At 44.8% G+C, this 21,927-nt stretch overlaps 1 protein-coding gene across 3 annotated transcripts in view; it reads right to left on the reverse strand.

Moving 5' to 3' along the window:
• Window positions 1-1,258: 1,258 nt before the first annotated feature.
• The window catches only part of OXCT1 (3-oxoacid CoA-transferase 1), a 99,120-nt gene continuing 78,451 nt past the window's right edge, over window positions 1,259-21,927 (reverse strand). For all 3 annotated transcript variants that reach the window (XM_053292771.1, XM_053292772.1, XM_053292773.1), the window contains exons 15-17: window positions 19,461-19,541; window positions 14,947-15,048; window positions 1,259-6,838 (exon numbers count right to left, since the gene is read on the reverse strand). In XM_053292771.1, the coding sequence (XP_053148746.1) occupies window positions 6,797-6,838; window positions 14,947-15,048; window positions 19,461-19,541 (225 nt within the window). In that variant the 3' untranslated portion in view covers window positions 1,259-6,796. The remainder of the gene's footprint in view (window positions 6,839-14,946; window positions 15,049-19,460; window positions 19,542-21,927) is intronic.

Consider the following 21,927-nt stretch of genomic DNA (forward strand, 5'->3'; position numbering starts at 1 on the left):
CCAATCCTGGTCTGTTTATTAGCACTTTCTGCAACAAGTGCACTGACCTTTCCCTCTGGCAAGAAAGCAATGCCTGCTTGATATCCCTCCTATGTGTATTTTGAGAACTATAATTCTCGCAACGATTTCCAACTGTGTACTGCTGTGGAGCTGGCATAGCTTTGAAGTGTAGGTAACCCGGCATGAAAGACATTCTGTACCAGGGAACTATTGACTCTAATCACCAATTTTGGTGCCTCAGGAAGCCTTATTCCCCAAGTGCTTTGTAGTATTACTGGTTTTCATCTTTCTCTTGACATTCAAGCCACTGAGTAAAAACTGAAGAGACCCTTATGAGAGCAGAAAGCATGAGGCAGCGTGTTGCCATTGCTCCTCTCAAACTCCACCCCCTTGCAGTTCCAAAGGCTCCTCCTACAGAACCAGTTGGGTGGGGGGTGGCAGGCTGAAATCTCACGGTGAAAGTGGAATTCTGTCCACAGTTCTTTGGATCCATCCCTTTCCCTAGCACAAAGTAATTAAGATTGTTTTTTAAAATATGCATTCATATTTATTTAATATATTTATATAATACCCCAAACTCACAGTGCACACGGTTATGTTTATCCTCACAAGCCTGTGAGGTAGGTTAGGCTGAGAGATAAGTGACTGGTCCAGAGTCAGCCAGTGAGTTTCATGGAGGAATAGGGATTAGAACTTGCATCTCCCCATTCCTAGTCCACCCCCTAACCATTACACCATACTGGCTCTTAGTGGCATATGTTCTTCTTGGAGCATATTTAGTGGTAAATATACCAAAGAAATGAACCACCATGTTTCTGAGGAAATGTTCATACCAGGCTTTCCCTCCCAGTGTATGTCCTGGAAAAACTGGGGAGGACTGAACTGGATTGACTTATTAAGGCTCCACTTCTGGGTTTTGTAGTGGAAAAGAAAGAATGTCAGCTCCAGAAAAAAATACTCTATCAGGCAACTTGTACAAAAACACCCCAACATGTGCAGATTGCACATTGTACCCTCTCTTCAGTGATGTAACAGAGTTCTCTATGGCATGTTTGGGATTGTAAACAGGGTGCTGATCAAACAATGTGGGCACCATTATCTCTTTATCCACTGATCAGCACCCTGTTTTTATCAAGTGAATCGTCGTTGACATCCAGAGGGACAAGATGTGCAGAAGTTGTACCAAGTTACTGGACAGCTGCATTTCCCAACCAGGACACTTAACATGTTTTCTATAATAATACTGACAGCAACTCAGTTGTTGTGCGATCTGTTTTATTGACTGTTTGCAAGTACATATAAAAAGACCTAGATATACAATTTACAGTACATTTATTAGCTATGTCAATGGTTCTCTTTTTCTTTTCCTTGTCAAAGGCCAGAACAAAGCATAATGATACACAAAACATGAACGAAAATAAACCTATGAAGGTGAAAGAGCAACACATTTGAGATTCAAGAGTGTCAGCTGTGTTGAGATTATGTATGTATCACCTGAAATCTACTCAGTGCTTTCTGTTATAAAAATGTAACAAGAGCCCACTGGATCAAACCAGAGGACTATCTAGTTTGATCCAGACTCGGGATATAGGGATGTGGCTGTAGCCCAGTGCGTTGCACACAGAGGGGCCCAGGTTCAATCCTTAGTTTCTCCAGGTATGGCTGAGAGAGATACCCGAGACCTTGGAGAGCTGCATCCAGTCATTGTAGACAATACTGAGCTAAATAGTTTGGACTTGGTACAGGACAGCTTCCTATGCTGGTTTTGTGGTAGCAAGCATGACTTGTCCCCTTAGCTAAGCAGGGTCTGCCCTGGTTGCATATGAATGGGAGACCACATGTGAGCACTGTAAGAGAGTCCCCTCAGGGAATGGGGCTGCTCTGGGAAGCACAGAAGGTTCCAAGTTCCCTCCCTGGCATCTCCAAGACAGGGCTGAGAGAGACTCTTGACTGCATCCTTGGAGAAGCCGCTGCCAATCTATGAAGACAATACTGAACTAGATGGTCTGATGGTCTGACTCGGTATATGGCAGCTGCCGATGTCCCTATACCAGTCAATCTAGTGCTTCAAGGCAGCCAGCAGCAGGGCATGAAGGCTCCCCCAGCACCTGACATTTAAAGGTAAACTGCCTTGAAAAACAGAGGCACTATTCACTCTTCATGACTCACAGCCACAGGTAGGACCTATCCTCTAAGTATTTGTCTAATCTCCTTTTAAAGCCATCAACATCTTAGGGTGGGGGACTCCATAAATTAATCATGTGCTGTGTGAAGAAGTACTCTCTTTTACCTGTCCTGAATTTACTGCCAATTGATTTAATAGCATTTGTACAGTGCTTTGGAGTGTTCAAAGTGTTTCACATGCTCCATCTGCTTACAATCTTCACTGTAAAGGTAACTAGTATTATCTCATATTTCAGCTGAGGAGGCTGAAAGGATGGCTTGCCTTAGGCCAACATGTGAGTTCATTGTATTTGTATATAAATATTCGCCATATTCGTATGCATGGCATGCAGTGAGGTTTGGAACCGGGAAAGTCCCAATTTGTAGTTTCACTGGATGACCCAGAGTTCTAGTCGGGGGCGCAGCAAGGTTGAAGTGGGCCCAGAGACAAGATTTTAAAATGGGCTGCTCCCTCGCTGATATACACACACAAACACACTTCACAATATATAGTGCACACACACTCACAACCCCATTATGAATACAGTGAATATCTAGTTCACAGGGGTGGATCCAGCAGGAAATTACAGGGGGTGCAACAAGAATCCCCACACACACACACACACAAAAGATTCCACTCCTAATAAATATTGGGGCTTGGATTTTCTCTCTCTTGCAAATGAACGATGCCAGGGGGTGTCAAACTAAAGTTTGGTGGCAGGCCAGATTAGATTCTAATGCACCTCTGGTGAGCCACACATAGCCTTGAGCCCACATCACACCACCTATCTTCCTCTTCCTCTCTGCTCTCTCTCATTCCTTTTCCTTTACACTCAGGGAAAGATTTTTTTTGTTTTGTTTTTAGAAGAAATTTGGAACATACCTGCTAATACCAGCCTTTTGCATGGAAAATCCTATCACTCTTCCTCTCCCCCTTACAAAAGTGTTGCTAGGTACTTAAAAGATCCAGGGGGTGCAACACAGGCAGGCGGGGAGTCATGTGATGTGCCTCTGGGGGGCCCCTTGAGGCAGTGGGGCCCCAAGACAACTGTGTCCCCTTGCCTAATGCTAGTTACACCCCTAGTATTAAGAGGGTGAAAAATCCCTCCTCTCCGTCCAAGTTCTCCACCCCATGCATCATTTCATAAACCTCTATCTAGTTGCCCCTTCATTGCCTCTTTTTCTCAAGAGCCACTATCGCTCTCCTCTTCTGCTGTGACATGTAAGAGGTAATAATCCTTGGGTCCTGAAAACCTTGTCACCACTCATAGTAATAATGTCACCAATAACTCTCATAACGCTTTTGCAGGCATGTCGAGCTTCATATATCTTGAAGGCGAAAGAACCAGAATTTCCCATATTCTCCAAACTGTGACATGACCACCTTTGCATTTCAGGATGAAACCAGATTTTTGAGAACTTGGGGGTGTGGGGAGACTTTGCCTTACTTGCAGCCAATCATTCGGACCAACAAGTATCAGTGGCCAAGAATCTAGGTTGACTTGCTTGCACTGTTAATGATCACACAAAAGTCCGGTTCTGAAGTTAGGTCCCTGGGTGCGGGGCTAATGTAAGTATGCCAGCCCGCCATAGGCCTTGCTTTCTTAGGGTAGAGCATTTGTCTGCAGGTGCAGAGGCTGTGCTTGAGGAGCATCTCTCTCTCTCTGTGATCTGCAATGCTAGGCACTCAAAGTGGCTTTGGCAGGGGGCTTCTGCTATTGGTGGGTTGAGATGGAGGAGGAAATGGACTCTAAGACATAGAACTTTGAACTGCTATAAGGGGTTGTCGGAACCTATGGGAAGGGTTACTACGACACTATGCTCAAACCCTTCTAAGAGATCCTTCAAGGTAAAAGAGGTGACCATAAATAAAAGGGCTCCATCCTTGCTCTTTCCTGCTTCTACATAACCACCAAGGAGTCAAGTTCTGGCAGAAACCCAATACAGAGAGTGAGCCTTTCTGAGGAAACCTGGGTGCATGCATGCAATAGGAAGACAAGCAATGACCTCAATGGCAGAGAAGGACACCAGCACGTAGAGCCCTCTCAACATCTTTACAAGTGCTCAGAGCGGCATCTCAGCCTCAGAGCAGCCCTAGGAGGTAAGTAATGGTCTTGGCTAGGACTGCCCAGTGAGCTAGATGGCTGATCAGGGATTTGGCATGAGGTTGCCCCACAGTGACACCAACATTCCAGCTATTACACCGCACTTAGGACACACACACACACACACACACACACACACACACACACACACAGAGAGAGAGAGAGAAACAACTACCTGGGTTTCGGAGCTGAGTGTGCTTCCAATTTTTGATTGTGTGGAAGCACGGTAGGAGGAAAACCCGGGTAGTTTTTCCTCCTACCTTGCTTCTACACAATCACTTCTATCCAGGTTATCCTCCTGCCTTGCTTCCACACAACTGAAAATTGGGAGCACACTTGGCTCCCAAACCCTGGTAGACCACAGTTTTTGATTGTGTGAATGACCTACTTGGATCTCAATTAAAGCAGCCACCTTTATGGCAGATGCTGCCATGAATGGTAGCCTGGATTGCCCGAGGCTGTCGATTACAGAAGTGCCTGCCATAATGGCTGCAGCGTTTCCCTCTTCAGACAAAATGCCACTGTAATCATGAATGGCAATGTGGAGGGGGTGAATGACACTCCAGATGGAACTTCCAACCCGTGTTAGCACTGTTCAGAGGCTTTGAGTTGAACATCCGAATAGGGCTCTTCTCATTGCCAAATGTGTACATTTCTACCTAATTTAAACTTTCAACTGCAAAAGCTTTGGGGTGGAGAAAAGGGGTGCACACAACCTTTAACACACTGCTGAGACCAAATCAAAAAGGAAAAGGAAAAAGAGACATTGACTGCCACTGTCTTAAAGTCCAGAGGAAGAGGTCCAGCTCCAGATACTAACGTAACAGCACAGCAACTGCAGTCAAAACATTATGCTTGCATCTTTGAAGTCACTAGAAAGGTGTGCGCATAATTCATGGTTAAAGGTAGCCCTCTTGGGACACTGCTTCCCCTACATTCAGTGAACACAAGGAAAGGAAAATGGGTGCACCAGCTAGCCACACTCCTTGTGCAAACATGCTCACCCTGCTCCAAGCTCTCTTCTGCATCTAGCACGGAATGTAGAGAGCTTCTCGCCCTGTTTTAGAACCCTGGCTGGCCAGAGTTCTAGAGCAGGGGTAGGCAACGTGCAGCTCTCCAGGGGTTCCTCAACTACAGCTCCCATCACCCCAAGCCACAATTACAGCTGGGAATGATGGGAGTTGTAGTGCAGTAACAACTGGAGAGCCTAGCCCTGTTCTAGAATGTGGGGTGTAGTCTCCTTCATAGTCAGCACCTGCCTCTGTGACGTTTAATGCACGTGGGCTGGGCTAGAGAGGGCGAGTGAGCAAGAAGCACACCGGTGTGGTTAGGGCAGGGCTACATCCTGTGCTTCCATTGCCCTCTGCCTCATGAATTTGCTGTACTGGGTTGCAAGGCCTGCACAGATCTAATGCAGGGATGGGCAAACCTGGCCCTGCAGCGTTGTTGAGTCACAGCTCCCATTTATTGTGGCTGGGGATGATGAGAGTTGTAGCTCAGCAACAGCTGGAGGGCTAGGTTTGCCCGCCGCTGGTCTAATGGGAAGGCAGAATCCGTACATGCGATGCACATGTGCAGCTGTGCACAAATGTATCAAAATGCTCAGCCAAAAAAGGTCACCGCGAATTCAGCACAAGGGTGGCTTCCAATGCAACAAAACCTCCCATGTCTGAAAACTGGTCAGTCCATTTGCTCTATGTTCCCCATACAGCCAGGGCTGTATATATTGTGTTCCTAAAGGAAAGACTCAGAATACTATGCCAAGGTAGCCCAAATTCCAGCTAGATTCAAGACAGCTGGATATTGTGGGTGGCATCATTTATGTGAACTGTGCACATCTGCATCTCTGCTCATTCCATTCATCTTAGGACGAGCAACACAAATTCAAGGCTAACTTTGAGCCTTAAGGACTAGAACAGGGGTAGGCAGCCTTGGCCTCCAGCTGTTGCTGAAATACAAGAAGCTGGAGAGCCAAGGTTGCCTACCTGTGGTCTAGACACTTGCCCACTCTTGCATTTGTCTGTTACTGAATATAAACAACCCTGGACATCGCTTTCTATCAATAGGACCTTTTTCTAAATAGAGCTCCTGGCCATGCAAGTGTTCAGTTCCTGGCATGCTTTGGATCAAAAGCAGCACGCCCTATGCCCCTCTGCTTTTCTGTGTGCGCATTTGCAGCCAACGTACAGGCACTTGCAAGTCGGTTTGGTCTGTGTCTGGAACTGGCCCCTGCCTCTGTACAAAGTCACAATATTAAGATCACATCCTCAAGGCTTCGTCTCTTGCCAGCGTTTATTAACAGTCAAACCTGCAGGATTATAAATATCTACGTACCAAATGGAGTTTATTTTGGGAAACTGTGCTGTAATGGCATGTGCAAACAAACGTTTACAGGGCTATCGTTACATAGTTAGCCTGATGCTAACTACTTGAAACTACTTACAAAGACCTCTTTAAAATGCATCATTGCAAAACAGACGTTTGATTCCTCTTCACTGGAAGCATGGAAGTTAAGCAGAGGCTGCTTCTCAGGTTGAAATCTGCTTCATCGGCGCGAGATTTGGAGAGACCTAGTGGGGGTGGAGGAGAGAGAAAAGAGAAATTGGCAAATAGTACACCAACTTGCTGTAAGAAACTGTTAGTAATAGCTATATTCCCCAAAACACCTGGAGAAAAACATCTCAAGTCAGCTTGGGGGGGGGGAGTGTTCACTGCTTGTGGAGTGTTCACTTTAATCTCCGATAAGCAGGTTTTTGCAATCCACCACAAAACCTGCTTGGCCAGGAGAGCTAGTCTTGTGGTAGTGAGCATGACTTGTCCCCTTACCTAAGCAGGGTCTGCCATGGTTGCATATGAATGGGAGACTAGAAGTGTGAGCACTGTAAGATATTCCCCTCAGGGGATGGAGCCACTCTGGGAAGAGCAGAAGGTTCCAAGTTCCCTCCCTGGCTTCTCCATGATAGGGCTGAGAGAGGTTCCTGCCTGCAACCTTGGAGAAGCTGCTGCCAGTCTGTGAAGACAATACTGAGCTAGATAGACCAATGGTCTGACTCAGTATATGGCAGCTTCCTATGTACCTATCTACCAGAAAAGACATTGGGATAAGGGAATCATGAATATAAACCATTGGCATATAAACCACTTTCAAGGGCTTAAATCATTTCATCTCTCCACAACATGGCCTCTATATCCAGCCATAGATGAACCAAACAATATAAGAATGCAATTCATCACTAGAAAAATACTTGCTCCCTCTACCAATCCAGCTGAAGGCATTGAGGAGTGCAGCACAACTCTGAATTCTTCTGTCTGCTGAGGCTCCCTCATTCGCTTCAATGGAGGGATCATAAATTAACACCTGCATGCATTCGCTTGTATGGGCAAGCATCATGGGTAGGTCACCATGAGACTTTGGTAAAGGGCAGGATAAAAATGGTCAAATAAATAAAATCCTATACACACTTACCTGAGAGTAGGTCCCATTGAACAGAGTGGGACTTATTTCTGAGCGAAAATGAATAGGATTGTGCTGTTAAATGTCTTTATGCACCCCACCCCCCACAAAAGAGAATAAAGCCCACACAGGAAGTCAAGGCTGCTGTGTGTGTGTGTGTGTGTGTGTGTGTGTGTGTGTGTGTGTGTGTGTGTGTGTTGGGGGTGGGGGGACCTGCCTGGTATAATTTCATAACCTAACCATTTACACAGGTATGACTTCTCATCTGTTTTTTTAACACTGCCCTAATAATATCCATATATTTGGCCTGTACAAGTCAAACAGTTTACCCCACCAGCAAGCCATACTGCAGCAGATCTGATTTAAGGCTACAAGATAAGCCAAAATTTGTCTTCAAAGTCCAGCAAAATCCAGGCTAGGTGGCTCATTCTTGAAGTAATGCCAGTTTCATGATAAAGATGGGTGGCTCTAAATCACTTATCCCTGGGTATGGAGCTACTGTGAATATGTCTAGAAGATGCCTGTCTAATACAGTTATGAAAATAAGGATGTACTAGCTTAACCTGTGCAGAGCATCTGCGCGCTAGTACCTGATTGCTCCACTCACCCACTGCTACAGTCCCCCTCACCTCAGAGATCTCTCCACCCTCACCTGAGCCACACTCCTGCTCCTCCTCCTCCATCCTTTTGCTCCACCCCCCTCACCGCTCTTGGTCATGGCACCAGCGTTGCTGGTGCCTATTGGCCACGCTGCAACCCCTATCCCCAGAGACCTCCCCACCCTCACCCCGCTCCTGCTCCTCCCCACAGGAGCAGCAGTGGTTGACCGGGCTCTTCCTCGCTGCCACCACTGTCATAGCTGCTTATTGCCCTCAGACAGATGACAGGCCCAGGGCTGTCCCTTGCCTGCCTGCCTCCACCAATGGCCTCGGCAGCCCAAAACAGCAGCAGTGGTTGACAGGGCCCTTCCTTATAATATATATAAGGAATATATATATATTCGTCTCCTCTACAATCAAGAACATCTTCCGAACAGTAACAGTTGCATTCTAACTGACCTTAACCATTACAGGCTCCTCCCTATCTGCATATGGAATCCCCAATGCCCAATCACCACGATGTCATGGGCTCCTCCTCCCTATCTGCATATGGAATCTCCACTGCCCAATCACCACAGTGCTTCTGCTCACAAACTCTCATGAGAGCTGCCACACATGGGATTAGCCACGGGTACACCTTAGAGAATTATATAGATGGATGGATGGATAGATAGCCACATATCTCCCACTGCTATCTAGGATTTATAATAATAATACTGTGATCTAGTATTTCATCTTTGGTGGTGTGTGTGTGTGTGTGTGTGTGGCTAATTCCAGCACTCTCTTCTTTAAAACACAAATTAAATACACAACTAGACATTTGGAAATATGATAGAGGTTATAAAATTAGATAATGCTTAGGCTTAGATAAATTCATGGAGAATAGGTCGATCAATAGCTACTAGTCTTGATGGCTATAGGCTCAAAGACAGGATACCTCTGAATACCAATTACAGGGGAGAATGCTGGTCTAAATAGGTCTTGGGACTGATCTAGCAGGGCTTTTCTTACATTCCTAACTACATAACAATGTGTAGCAAGTGGCTTATGGATTTAGAGGCATCTTGCCACCTCTGAGGCTGGAGGTGGCCTATAGCCACCATACTAGTAGCCACTGCTAGACCTGTCCTCCGACAGACCTGTCTAAGCCCCCTTTAAAGCCATCCAAGTTAGTGGCCACCATCACATCCCATGGCAGAGAATTCCATAGATAAATTATGTGCTGTGTGAAAAGGTACTTCTTTTTGTTGGTCCTAAAATTCCTGGCCTTCATTTTCATGGGATGACCCCTGGTTCTAGTGTTGTGAGAGAGGGAGATATTTTTCTCTCTGTCCACTCCATATATAATATTATACACCTCTATCATGTCTCCCCTTAGTTGCCTCTTTTCCAAACTAAAAAGCCCCAGATACCTCATAAGGAAGGTGCTCCAGGCCCTTGATCATCTTGGTTGCTTTCCAGTTCTACAATGTCCTTCTTAAGATATGGTGACCAGAACTGCATACAGTACTCCAAATATGGCCACACCATAGCTTTGTATAAGAGCATTATAATATTCACATTTTTTATTTTCAATCCCCTTCCTAATGATCCCTAGCATGGAATTGCCCTTTTTCACAGCTGCTGCACAATGAGTCGACACTTTCAATGAGCTGTCCAACACAACCCCAAGATTTCTCTCCTGGTCAGTCACCAACAGCTCAGATCCCATCAGTGTGTGTATTAAGTTAGGGTTTTTTTGCCCCAATATGCATCACATTACACTTGCTGACACTGAACCACATTTGCCATTTTGTCACCCATTCATCCAGTTTGGAGAGATCCTTTTGGAGCTCCTCACAATCCATTTTGAATTTCACTACCCTAAATAGTTTAGTGTCATCTGCAAATTTAGCCACTTACCCCAACTTCTAGATCATTTATGAACAAGTTAAAGAGCACTGGTTCCAGTAAATATCCTTGGGGAACCCCACTTCTTACTTCCCTCCATTATGAAAACTGTCCGTTTATTCCTACCCTCTCTCTCCTGTCCTTCAACCAGTTACCAATCCACACATGAACCTGTCATCCCATTACTGCTAAGTTTGTTCAAGAGCCTTTGGTGGGGAACTTTGTCAACAGCTTTTTGGAAGTCCAAGTATACAGGTGAAACTCAGAAAATTAGAATATCGTGCAAAAGTCCATTAATTTCAGTAATGCAAATTAAAAGGTGAAACTGATATATGAGACAGACGCATTACATGCAAAGCGAGATAAGTCAAGCCTTAATTTGTTATAATTGTGATGATCATGGCGTACAGCTCATGAAAACCCCAAATCCACAATCCCAGAAAATCAGAATATTACATGGAACCAAGAAGACAAGGATTGTAGAACAGAACAATATCTGACCTCTGAAAAGTATACAGTGTACTGTGCTTGATTGGCCAGCAAACTCGCCTGACCTGACCCCATAGAGAATCTATGGGGCATTGCCAAGAGAAGGATGAGAGACATGAGACCAAACAATGCAGAATTGCTGAAGGCCACTAATGAAGCATCCTGGTCTTCCATAACACCTCATCAGTGCCACAGGCTGATAGCATCCATGCCACGCCGCATTGAGGCAGTAATTGCTGCAAAAGGGGCCCAAACCAAGTACTGAATACATATGCATGCTTATACTTTTCAGAGGTCCGATATTGTTCTATTCTACAATCCTTGTCTTCTTGGTTCCATGTAATATTCTGATTTTCTGAGATTGTGGATTTGGGGTTTTCATGAGCTGTACGCCATGATCATCACAATTATAACAAATTAAGGCTTGACTTATCTCGCTTTGCATGTAATGCGTCTGTCTCATATATCAGTTTCACCTTTTAATTTGCATTACTGAAATTAACAGACTTTTGCACGATATTCTAATTTTCCGAGTTTCATCTGTACTATGTCAACTGCATCACCTTTATCGACATGCCTGTTGACACTCTCAAAGAACTCCAAAAAGGTTGGTGAGGCAAGATTTACCTTTGCAGAAGCCATGCTGGTTCTCCTTCAGCAAGGCCTGGTCTTCTTATGTTTAACAATTTTGTCCTTAAGTATATTTTCCATCAATTTACCCAGCACAGAAGTTAAGCTAACCGGCCTGTAATTTGCCAGATTCCTCGGGATCCTTTTTTGAAAATGGGAGTTACATTAGCTACTTTCCAGTCCTCTGGTACAGAGCCAGATTGTAGGGACAAGTTACACATTTTTGCTAGGAGATAATCAATTTCACATTTGAGTTCCTTCAGAACTCTTGGGTGGGTGCCACCTAGCCCTGGCAATTTGATAATTTTTAGTTTTTCAACCCTCTCTCGTCACCTCAAATTCTCCCAGTTCTTTAGCCTCCAAGCCTGAGAAGCTCAGTTCCGGAGTGGGTATATGGCCATTATCCTATGCTGTGAAGTCAGGCATCTCTGAACTCATTTGCAAGTTTTTCTTGAGCAGCTCAAGTTTGGCTGCATACTACAGCTCCCATCATGCCCTTCCTCTTTCTGCACAATCATCTCACTCTGAGATCTTGGATATAGAGCCTGTTCCCAGGCTTGCTGCAAGACTATAGTTCTAATTGTGCTCTGGTCTTTCTTGCAAGATTTCTGGTCCGTCAAGTTTGAAATACCACCCCCACAAAGCACCATAAAGTGGTGGGGGGGCAATGATGCAAGTTTTTAAAATAAAACACTAAAAATGAAAAAACTAAGCACAATTACAATTCAAGATTATATTTACCCATGTCTTAAGAAAACAGCGGTGAAAGCCTTTGGCTCTCGTTTCTCCATCAGTTGTCAATTTTAGTCCCTGAAGCACAGTATGCTAAAAAAAAAATACTATGGTGCCAAATCTCTTGTTAGGTTTACAAAAACAAAAACCTATCGACAGCCCTTGTCAGCAACTATTATTTATAAGGAGACCACTTTGGAGGAAATGGAGTTGGTAGCTAGGGAGCTCAACTGATACTCAGAGGGACTAATTTGGCACTGAGGTCTCCAATTTATTATCATCAGTACACTGCTTTTCAACACACACACAAAAGTCTCCAAGGCAGTTTACATAGAAAAATATTAAGAAGAAGATGGTTCTCTGTCCCCTAACAGCTCACATTCTAAAATCTAATATAAGGTAGGAACCAGCAACAGTCAATAGAGGGATGTTGTACTGGGGTTGAATACGGTCATTTGCTCGCCCCCTGCTAAATATAAGAGAATCACCACTCTTAAGCTGATCACAAAGTTACAGAGCTTACACAACAACGAATAATAAAGAGTTGAATCTCTACGTTTATTCCAATGCACAATTATGTATCAGATTTGCTGTTTTCACCTTCAGAAAGGAACTCGATTCAAAGTTTCTGAAGCATGTGAATGGAGTCCACTCAGTCATGGCATCCAGAATTTGGGCAGCTGCAATGTACTGGGATTTGGAGCAGTTGAAAATAAATCCCTGAAATCTGCTTTAGCAGGAAACAAATGTGTCAACTAAGATAGGGCTTATTATGTTAAATTTTCCATGGGGAAATGGTGGAAAGTTAAAGGCCTCTATTTCTGCACCATGGACTTGATCCAGACTGGGCCGACACAGCTGCTTTTTGAAGTGGAAGACCCAAACCAGATGAGGCATTTAACTTCTTATTTAGCGTGGCCCTAAAACAAATGTTTATTTCAATCCGCTTCCAGTCAACTGGTGAAGACACAGACACACATTCTAAAGTGTGGTGGAAGTGGTTCAGACACACACACACACACAATTCCATGACATTTCTTTTCAGAGTAGAGTAGGGAAGCAACTGTCCCTATCCAACCCAGCACAGCATCATTCCAGCTGTTGCTGGTGTTTACCAGAAGGTCATTCACACAACTGAAAACTGCGTAGGACATGTGTCCTACCCAGGTTTGGGAGCTGTGTGTACTCCCAATTTTCACTTGTGTGGGAGCAAACAACTAGGAAGGAGGAGTGATGCTGTGGAATCCATTGTCCTACCCAGTTTCTGGTTGTGTGAATGACCTCCATGTGTTTCTTTTTAGACTGTGAGCCCTTTGCAGACAGGGAACCATCTTATTCTTTTCCTATGTAAACTCCTTTGAGAACTTTCCAAGAAAAGTGGTAAATATATATTAATAACCAACAACAATATATGAAGCGGCCCTTATCAGACCACTGGTCCATCTAGGTCAGTGTTGTCAATACCAGGGATTCTCAATGTTGGGTCCCCAGATAGTATTGGACTTCAACGCACATAATCCCCAACCAAAGGCCCCTGGGGCTGGGAACTATGGGAGTTGAAGTCCAATAACATCTGGGGACCCAACGTTGAGAATCCCTGGTCTATACTGACGGGCAACAGCTTTCCAAGGTTTCAGCAGAAGCCTCTTCCAGCCCAACCTGGAGATACTAGGGGTGGATCCTGGGACCTTCTGCATACAAAGGATGTGCTCTACCGCTGAGCTATAACTTCTTGCCCCCAGAGTAGGTGCAATTTGCTGCTATGTTTGGAAAGTATTTGTAAAGTTCAGTTTCTGGGGAAGGACAATTAATTGGTTTGGGCCAGACTATATCTGCATTACTGTTTCACCGACATATGTTTTTGACTGATTGCATTTGTAATATTGTAACTGCTTTGCCTTTACAACGTTTGTCTGACAGATGATTAGAAGGAAATAAATCCAAGTATTATCACAGTATGCAGAAGTTGCACTATTTCAGAGTGGTTCTTTTTTGATGGAAGCAATTACTTAGTAAGTTCAAGCGTGGGAGAATATTGCTGATAAAGGAGTGCTGTTACAAAAATGTATATCTGTAAATGTTAATAGAAAAGCTTAATTATAACAAGAAGGAACAGTTGAGCAATGAAATAATTTCTGTAGCCACACAACTGGTGCCCCTTTTACTGGCCAACATGATAAACAGCCCTCCCAACAATGGCAGGGACCCACCAAGGCTGCTGCAGAACTTAAAAGGCAGCCCCAACAGTGCAGTGATGGGGCTGCTGCGGAATGACCTTATGCTGGTTCTAGGCAGCAGTGCATTGCTCCTTCTGTTGGAAACTGTTGAAAGGAACGCTGCACCCCTGCCTGGAAACAGTATAAGGTCGCTGCGCAGCAGCCCCATCGCTACATTGTTGAGGCTGCCTTTTAAGTTACATAGCAGCCCCGGTGGGGCCCTGCCATCGATGGAGAGCTGCTTGTCATGTTGGACACCGTTCTTGCTATTCTGTGCAAGTTACACACCATTCAAAACTGAGCAACAACATCCGTCCAGTGAACAAGAAGTTGCTTTTGTAAACAGTCGTTTGACCAGTTGTAAGTTGTTTTTATGGCTGTTTTAAATTTTTAACTGTTTTAATATTTTTAACTGTAGTTTTATTGTTTTAAACTGCCATGGGACATTGGTGTGTGGTGGAATAGAAATGTCACACACACACACACACACACACTCCCATCTTTTCTCTCCAAATCTACCAGGAACATCTCTAGCATAACCACCCCAAATGGCTTTTTGTGGGTGTAGTAGGGACATGTGTGAAAACCTGGATTGGGGCAGCTGTTTGCTTGTTTCCCAAGTTACTTTGGACTGCAAGCAGACTGCAGTTCACCAGTCAATGACTTACAGCAAATTCCGCACCGGTGCTTTTCTTGATATCGTCCACCGACAATCCTTCCCAGAGTTCAATCAGCGTCAATCCCTTTTTGCTATCAACATCAAAGACAGCCTACAAGAGCAGAATGAATTGGAAATAGTTTAGTTTTCAAAGAATGAAAGAGAGCACTACTAATTAAAAGCCTGCAGCAAGAGTTTTGGCTGATAAATACCACCCACCTGTCCCCTGTCCTTGACGCATGCCGTCAATCTCCTCCTCTACCTTCTTGCCCATCTCTGCTGCAATTTATCAATGTTAACATCCCTCGCAAAGTGGAGAAGCTCAAAAGGCTTATCCACTCAAGAACATAGAAGATATCTGCTGATCCATAATGCAGAGATATTTACAAAGTCTCTCCCCATACCAAGGAAAAAATTGCCTGAGTGGGGTCTCCGCACAAGTGGGTACAGTTGTGGAGATACATAGGAAGCTGCCTTCTACCAAGCCAGACCACTAGTCCATCTAGCTCAGTACCGTCTACATTGACTAGCAGCAGCTCTCCAAGGCTTCAGGAAGGACTCTTTCCCAGTTTTACCTGAAGATGCCAAGGATTAGGAACATAGGAAGACGCCATACACTGAGTCATACCATTGGTACATCTGGCTCAGTATTGTCTTCACACAAACTGGCAGCAGCTTCGACAAGGTTGCAGGCAAGAGCCTCTCACAGCCCTATCTAGGAGATGCCAGGGAGGGAGCGTGGAACCTTCTGCATTTAAGCAGGCAGGTGCTCTTCCCAGAGTGGCCCCATCCCCTAAGGGGAATATCTTAGAGTGCTCCCATGTGGTCTCCCATTAAATGCAAACCAGGGTGGACCCTGCTTAGCAAAGAGGAAAGTCGTGCATGCTACCACAAGAACCTGCATGCAAAGCAGATGCTCTGCCACTGAGCTATGGCCCCGCCCCCTGGGCGGCATGTTCCTGGAAGGAAAGGCAGAAGATGGAAGGCAGCAGGAGCTGCTGCTGTTGCCAGCTACATAGGAACTGGGACTTCTGCTCTCCCACCAGTTCCCTCTCTCTGTGATTTTGTGGGGAGGTTTCACTGCCACAAATACAATACCTCCATGTCAAAACAGAGAATTCACAGAGGCATGTGAGTGAGAATCAATTCCAAAAGCAACCAAAGAGTACTGCACACAAAAAGGTTCTGGATCCCAGGAGACAAGCCCTGTTCAGTCATCATGGCAGAGCTCAACACATCCCAGGCACCAGGGAGTCATGGCACCTGGAAATTTAACTGTAGTACTTAGGCTAGCATTTCAGAGGTAGTTATTTAATAAAATCTGTCTTTGTCCCAAGCAGCCCTGTTTCTGTTCCAAGAGAAGGCCATTTACCCTCTCCCCTCCTCATATAAGTCTGGTAATTTCACCAGGTGTCCACTGCCTGGCTCCTAAGTCCAAAGAGAATTTGGGGTTGTTGTTGTTGTTTTTGTTATTTTAGCAATACAAATACGATGAATATTTATATACCACTTTTCAACAAGAGTCCCTAAAGCAGTTTACATAAATATAATAAAATGTCTGACCAAAAGGGTCAGAAAGCCACCTTTGTTGTATCCATACATGCAGGCTTTCATTTATTCACGCCAAGCCACAAACCATAACCCGATTAAGCTGCGGTGCTTGCATTGACCTCTGTGGGGATAAACTGACTTGAAGTCAACACTTTGGTTTCCTTTAACCTTAGCAAAGGCTAGGAATACAATCCCACTGGTTTTAAAGCAGAAGGGTATTTAATAGGAAATCAGTGCTGAAAGCAAATCAACCCTTGTGCTCTGTGGGCAAGTGCTCAACATAGAGATGACCATGGGTGTGCGCGTGCATGCATATGTGTGTGTGCGGGCTCACCAGCATGCTCCCGTTTCATCTGTCGGCCCTCTAGGCAGACAATTATTATTATCAACTCACTCAGAAAAATCCTGCGCTGATGTTACACTGCATGCAATAAAGGTGTTACTGGATGGCACTACTACAGACCGTCAAGGAAGAGTGAACTAGATACCTGACTCTATACACTCATACCCTACACATACAAAACGAGTGTGTGAGGGGGAAGATCCCAACCTAGCCATCTCCTTGACAGGACAGCTTTCAACATGCAGGGAGTTTGTACATGAGACAGCATTCCGATCCTTGATTCCCCACTTACAGTCTGAACTGGTATAGTCGGGCAACACACAAGCAGCCCATGCGGCCACTGACTCCATTTTTATCTCAGTGTTCTGCAGGTTGCAGAAAGGCTATGCCTTTCCCTTGCAGTCTAATGAAAGAGTTACTTCAGTACTGAGTTGTAGCATCCCACCACCCACCCCCACGCAACACAATGAAGCTACTTGCACATCAGGGGTGTGTGGGAATTTAGGGAAGTAGGAGATCATTTTGGGGGGGAGGGGAGAGGACATCCTATCAGCACAACACACAAGTTAAGCAGCAGCCAAAAAATACTCCCCAGAACAACCACCGCCAGTTCTGGCTAGGGAGTTCTGTAACACCTATGCTAATCCCAAGAAGATTACACAAAATTTCAGCACTGGTTGAAAAGCAATTGATGCCAGCATTAGGTGGATTTGTAGCTCGGGCAGATAAGACACTTACTGAAACAAAAGGAACAGGCTGTTGTTCTTTGGGGGCATTTTGGTTACAGTCCTCAGTCTGAAGTGGTCCAACATTGTAGCCAATGCAGACATTTTCTGCATAGTGAGTGAACAGATGAGACAGAAGCGTGCTGGCGATGCTGTCAGGGAGTGAACCTGGGACCTTCTGCATGCAAAGCAGATGCTCTCATACTGCGCTACAGCCGGCATCTCCAACACAAGGATGCCGGGGGATGGACAATGGTGTGTCAGCACAGTAGTGCTGGGGGGGAGGGGGGAGCTAGCTGGTGTGATGCCCCCCCACACACACACTCAGACACACTGGTTCTCCACACAGACAAAAGCATTGGCATAAAGTCCAAAGCATGTTAGACTAATGCATGACTACTGCAGTGTTTCCTCTTAGATTAGTCTGTAGTGATTTGGGGGGGTTGAGGGGAAGTGGAGGAAACCAAAGAGGAAAATGTATGTTCCTTCTTGGGCCAGGTTAACAATGACATATTTCTCTTTGTACTGAACCTGCTTCTCTTTGTACTGAACCTGCTTATCCTGTTTGCTTGACCAAGCTGTTAGAAAGCCTGAGTTTTTTCTATCATCAATATTGGCTGGCATTACGCACAGCCTAACATCAGCGTCTCCCTTCCACCAGGCTGCGGCACATATAGCCCCAGCAGAGTTGCGCAAAAGCATAGTGGCGCAGGGACTCAAAAATGCGTGCTTGAACTTGAGCAATGGAGCTTCCACCGGGGAAAAAAAAGGCAGCTCCGTTGAGCAAGTGCAGGCACACAATTCCAAGCTGTTGTACAATTGTGCTTTTGTGCAACTCTGCTAGGGCTACATGTTGCATGTGCCGCAGCCCTGGTGAAAGGGGAGCGTCGGCATTAGGCTGACCATCATGGTGGACAATATTAATACACTACCTTTCCTTGTATTTTTCTGCTGGTCAAGGACTGAAATAAAGATTAATTGATACTACTTTCCAACTACAGTGGTCCCTCGACTTACGAACTACTCGACATAAGTATTTTTCGAGTTACAAACGGCAGTTTTAGATCCGGTTTTAGATGCGGTTTTTTCGCCTTACAAATTTTTAGATGGGGTTTCCTCGACTTACGAATTTTACATGTGGTTTCCTTGACTTGCCTGCCTGTTTACTGCCTGTTTATTCTTGAAAAGAAATGTTCCTGTGCAGTTTGCAAGCCTTACTGGGGGTCTGGGTCTTTTTTCTAGGCTCCGGAACGCATTAATCCGTTCCCAATGCATTCCTATGGGAAACCGCTTTTCGACTTATGAACTTTTCGACTTACAAATGTCCATTCGGAACGGATTAATTTCGTAAGTAGAGGGACCACTGTACTACAGTTTTCGAAGTGGTTGCCATAGCAAAAGAAATGAGAAGATTTTCTGTCCCAAACAGGCTCACAATTTAAAACTACACAAAAAGAGACATCCAACAGCTGCTGGGAAGAGCAATATTCTGGGCTAAATAGGGACAGTTGCTATCCCTATCAGTTAAATGCTGATAATAACTTTTATTACTACTATTATTTATATACCACTTTTCAACAAATGTTTCCGAAGCAGTTTACATAGAAAAATTAAAAATAAAATAAAAAATAAAAAGATTATTCCCGGTCCCAAAAGGCTCACAATCTAAAAAGAAACATAAGGTAGACACCAACAACAGCCACTGGAGGGATGCTGTGCTGGGGTTGGAGAGGCATTTAAAAGAATGGCTATTCTCACAAAAGGAGCTTGGATATTAACATCCAAGAGGTTGACTTAGGCAGATCATTTCTCCTTACCTTAGCCTATCTTACAGGGTTATCAAAGCTAAGAATGCTCCTCGGAGCTGCTTCAACAGAACAAAACCATAATCAAGTAAATACCTACCTTTTCTGTTATGATGCGATTCACACACTGTTTCCCAGTAATTGGCAGTGTGCAGTTTTCCAAAATTTTATGAGCATTGCCCTATAAAGAAAAAACAACAAATCAAGGCTTGCCTACCAAGATAAAACTGCTTGTTTGACATTCAGAAGGCATCATGGTAAGAAGTGTCAAACTCCACAAATATATGCAAAGTCCAGCTGCAAAGATTTTGCTGTAGTTGAACCTTTCATGGAGGACTCCTGTAGACAGTGCTTAAATATTTGGAGCTCATTTGCCACATGGATATTTGCATTTCTTAGTGTGCCTTGCATGATCTTCCTCATTCCTGCAGTTTCTGTCTCTGTTCCTGTTAACAACCACTGCAATTACTAATATTGGTAGAGAGGTCAGGCAAATTACAGAACTCCTTTGGTGCCATTTCCCAATGTCAGAAGGAACCATGACAGTTAACTGATCCTGATACACATTGTTTCCCTTTGCAAACGACACCAATGCATTGCAAGACCTGTCCGCACGGAAGCAGTTCCAATGCAGTCAGATCATGTGGTTACTCTAACATGTAGTTAAAACAACAGTGCAAACTTAGCTTCAGGCAGGCATAGAATATTAGAGTATATTACCGGGGACTATCCAGTACTTAGAAGCAAGTGTTCTCAGCTCATATTTTGTAACCCAAAATATGTATAGGTCCCAGTATTTGTGTGTAATGGTATGTTCTCCTTGCCCAGGAAAAAGCAGCACTTCAAGAACAAACATGTAACTATGAGATGAATGGTGAAGGTTAAAATCTGTTTTGCCCTACCTTGCCAAAAGGAAATGGTTACAGGCCACAGTTTCTTTGATGTGCTAATCACAGTCTTTAGAGTGGACTGATTTTTATTGTCCCTGAATTTAAATTTCCTCCTTCTCTATCCAAGCACATACATGTGCATAAGTGCATGTGTATGCGTGCACACACACACTCGTCTGTCTGATGAAATGGATTTTAGTCCATGAATACTGATGCTGAAATAATTGTGTCAGTCAGAATGTCAGCCAGTATAGCACCTTAAAGACTAACAGAGAACCAGTACCTCAGAAAAGTTCAACTAACTTGGCTCCACTGCTGGCTCAGCAGTGGGGGGCAACATTTCAGCAACTTCCCCTTCCTCAGAAAGAGCCCTGTGCCACCTGAAAACATATCCCTGAAGTAGGGATGTGCATGGAACCGGTTTGGAGGCCATTTATGGGCCTCCGGACCGGTTCAAAAGGCAGCCGGTTTCACCGGTTCGATGGCGCCGGGGGTGCTACTTTAAGAGTTGGGGAGGGTGCACTTACCCCTCCCTCCGCCGGCGCTCCTTTATTCTGAAGTTAATAAGGGCAGCAGAGCACCTCCCTGCTGCCCCATTGCCCGGATACAACTGGAATTATCCGCTGTGCCTATGCGCTCCAGGACAGGCGAGCACATGTTGCGCCAGTGTAGCGGATACTTCCGGTTGTATCTGGACAACAGGGGCAACGGGGCGGCAGGGAGGGATTCTGCCGCTCCAATTAACTTCAGAATAAAGGAGTGCCAGTGGGGGAAGAGTGGAGGATGGGATAAGTGCATCCTCCCCTGCTCTTAAAGCAGCATCCTCGGCACCATCGAACCGCTCCCTCCTGGTTCCGTGCACATCCCTACCCTGAAGGTTGTGCAACCCTCAGGGACATATTTTCAAATGACACAGAGGGCTTCTGGGGGAAGGGGAGGTTGCTGAAATCCCCCACCCCCCACCCCAATACATACTTGCACCAATACAGTATTTATCTGAAACTCTTCGGAAGCCCAAATACTATACTGGTGCTTCGCCCGATTGCACTGCTGCTTTGTCTGTCAAGATAATAGCCACGTTTTTGTGGCTACCACTTAGGAAGTGAATTACCATATTTATCTGAACAGAAGATTACTCTGAATTTAATTGGCGGCGGGGGGGGGTGGAGCTCTCCGATTTCTAACATCAAACAGAAACTAGTCTTGGGGATAGGTAAATACCTTATTTGGCTGCTCTACCAAGCCATGTTCTCACAGCTTCTGTTTTACGTTTGTCTGCCAATATATTTGAGATATCTCATGCATTTTTAAGCTTAGGAGTGTTGGCTGCTTTGGGGGCATCTGCCGAAAAGAAGCCTACACCATTTATAAAATAAATGAGAGCAAGACACATCTGAAGTTACTAGAAACCAGCTTTTGCATCTTTCAACACAAGGTGAACAACTTATAGCTTTGCCGCCCTTCCACATTCCGCTTCAGTTATTCATTTGCATGTATATATTTCATGAGGCAGCTAGGGAAAGAGCTGCATGCCAAAACTGATCAATGATGAATTTTCTGGATTTTACATTGGTGTCCCCTCTGCTTAAATTCTTGCATATCACCCTGCCTGCCCCCTGCTCCTTTTAAGCAGTGCGTATTATCAAAGAGGTTTTTCATTTTCATTGCTGCTTTGCT

Source organism: Hemicordylus capensis, chromosome 2 (assembly GCF_027244095.1).
Source record: "Hemicordylus capensis ecotype Gifberg chromosome 2, rHemCap1.1.pri, whole genome shotgun sequence".
Lineage (NCBI taxonomy): Eukaryota > Metazoa > Chordata > Lepidosauria > Squamata > Cordylidae > Hemicordylus > Hemicordylus capensis.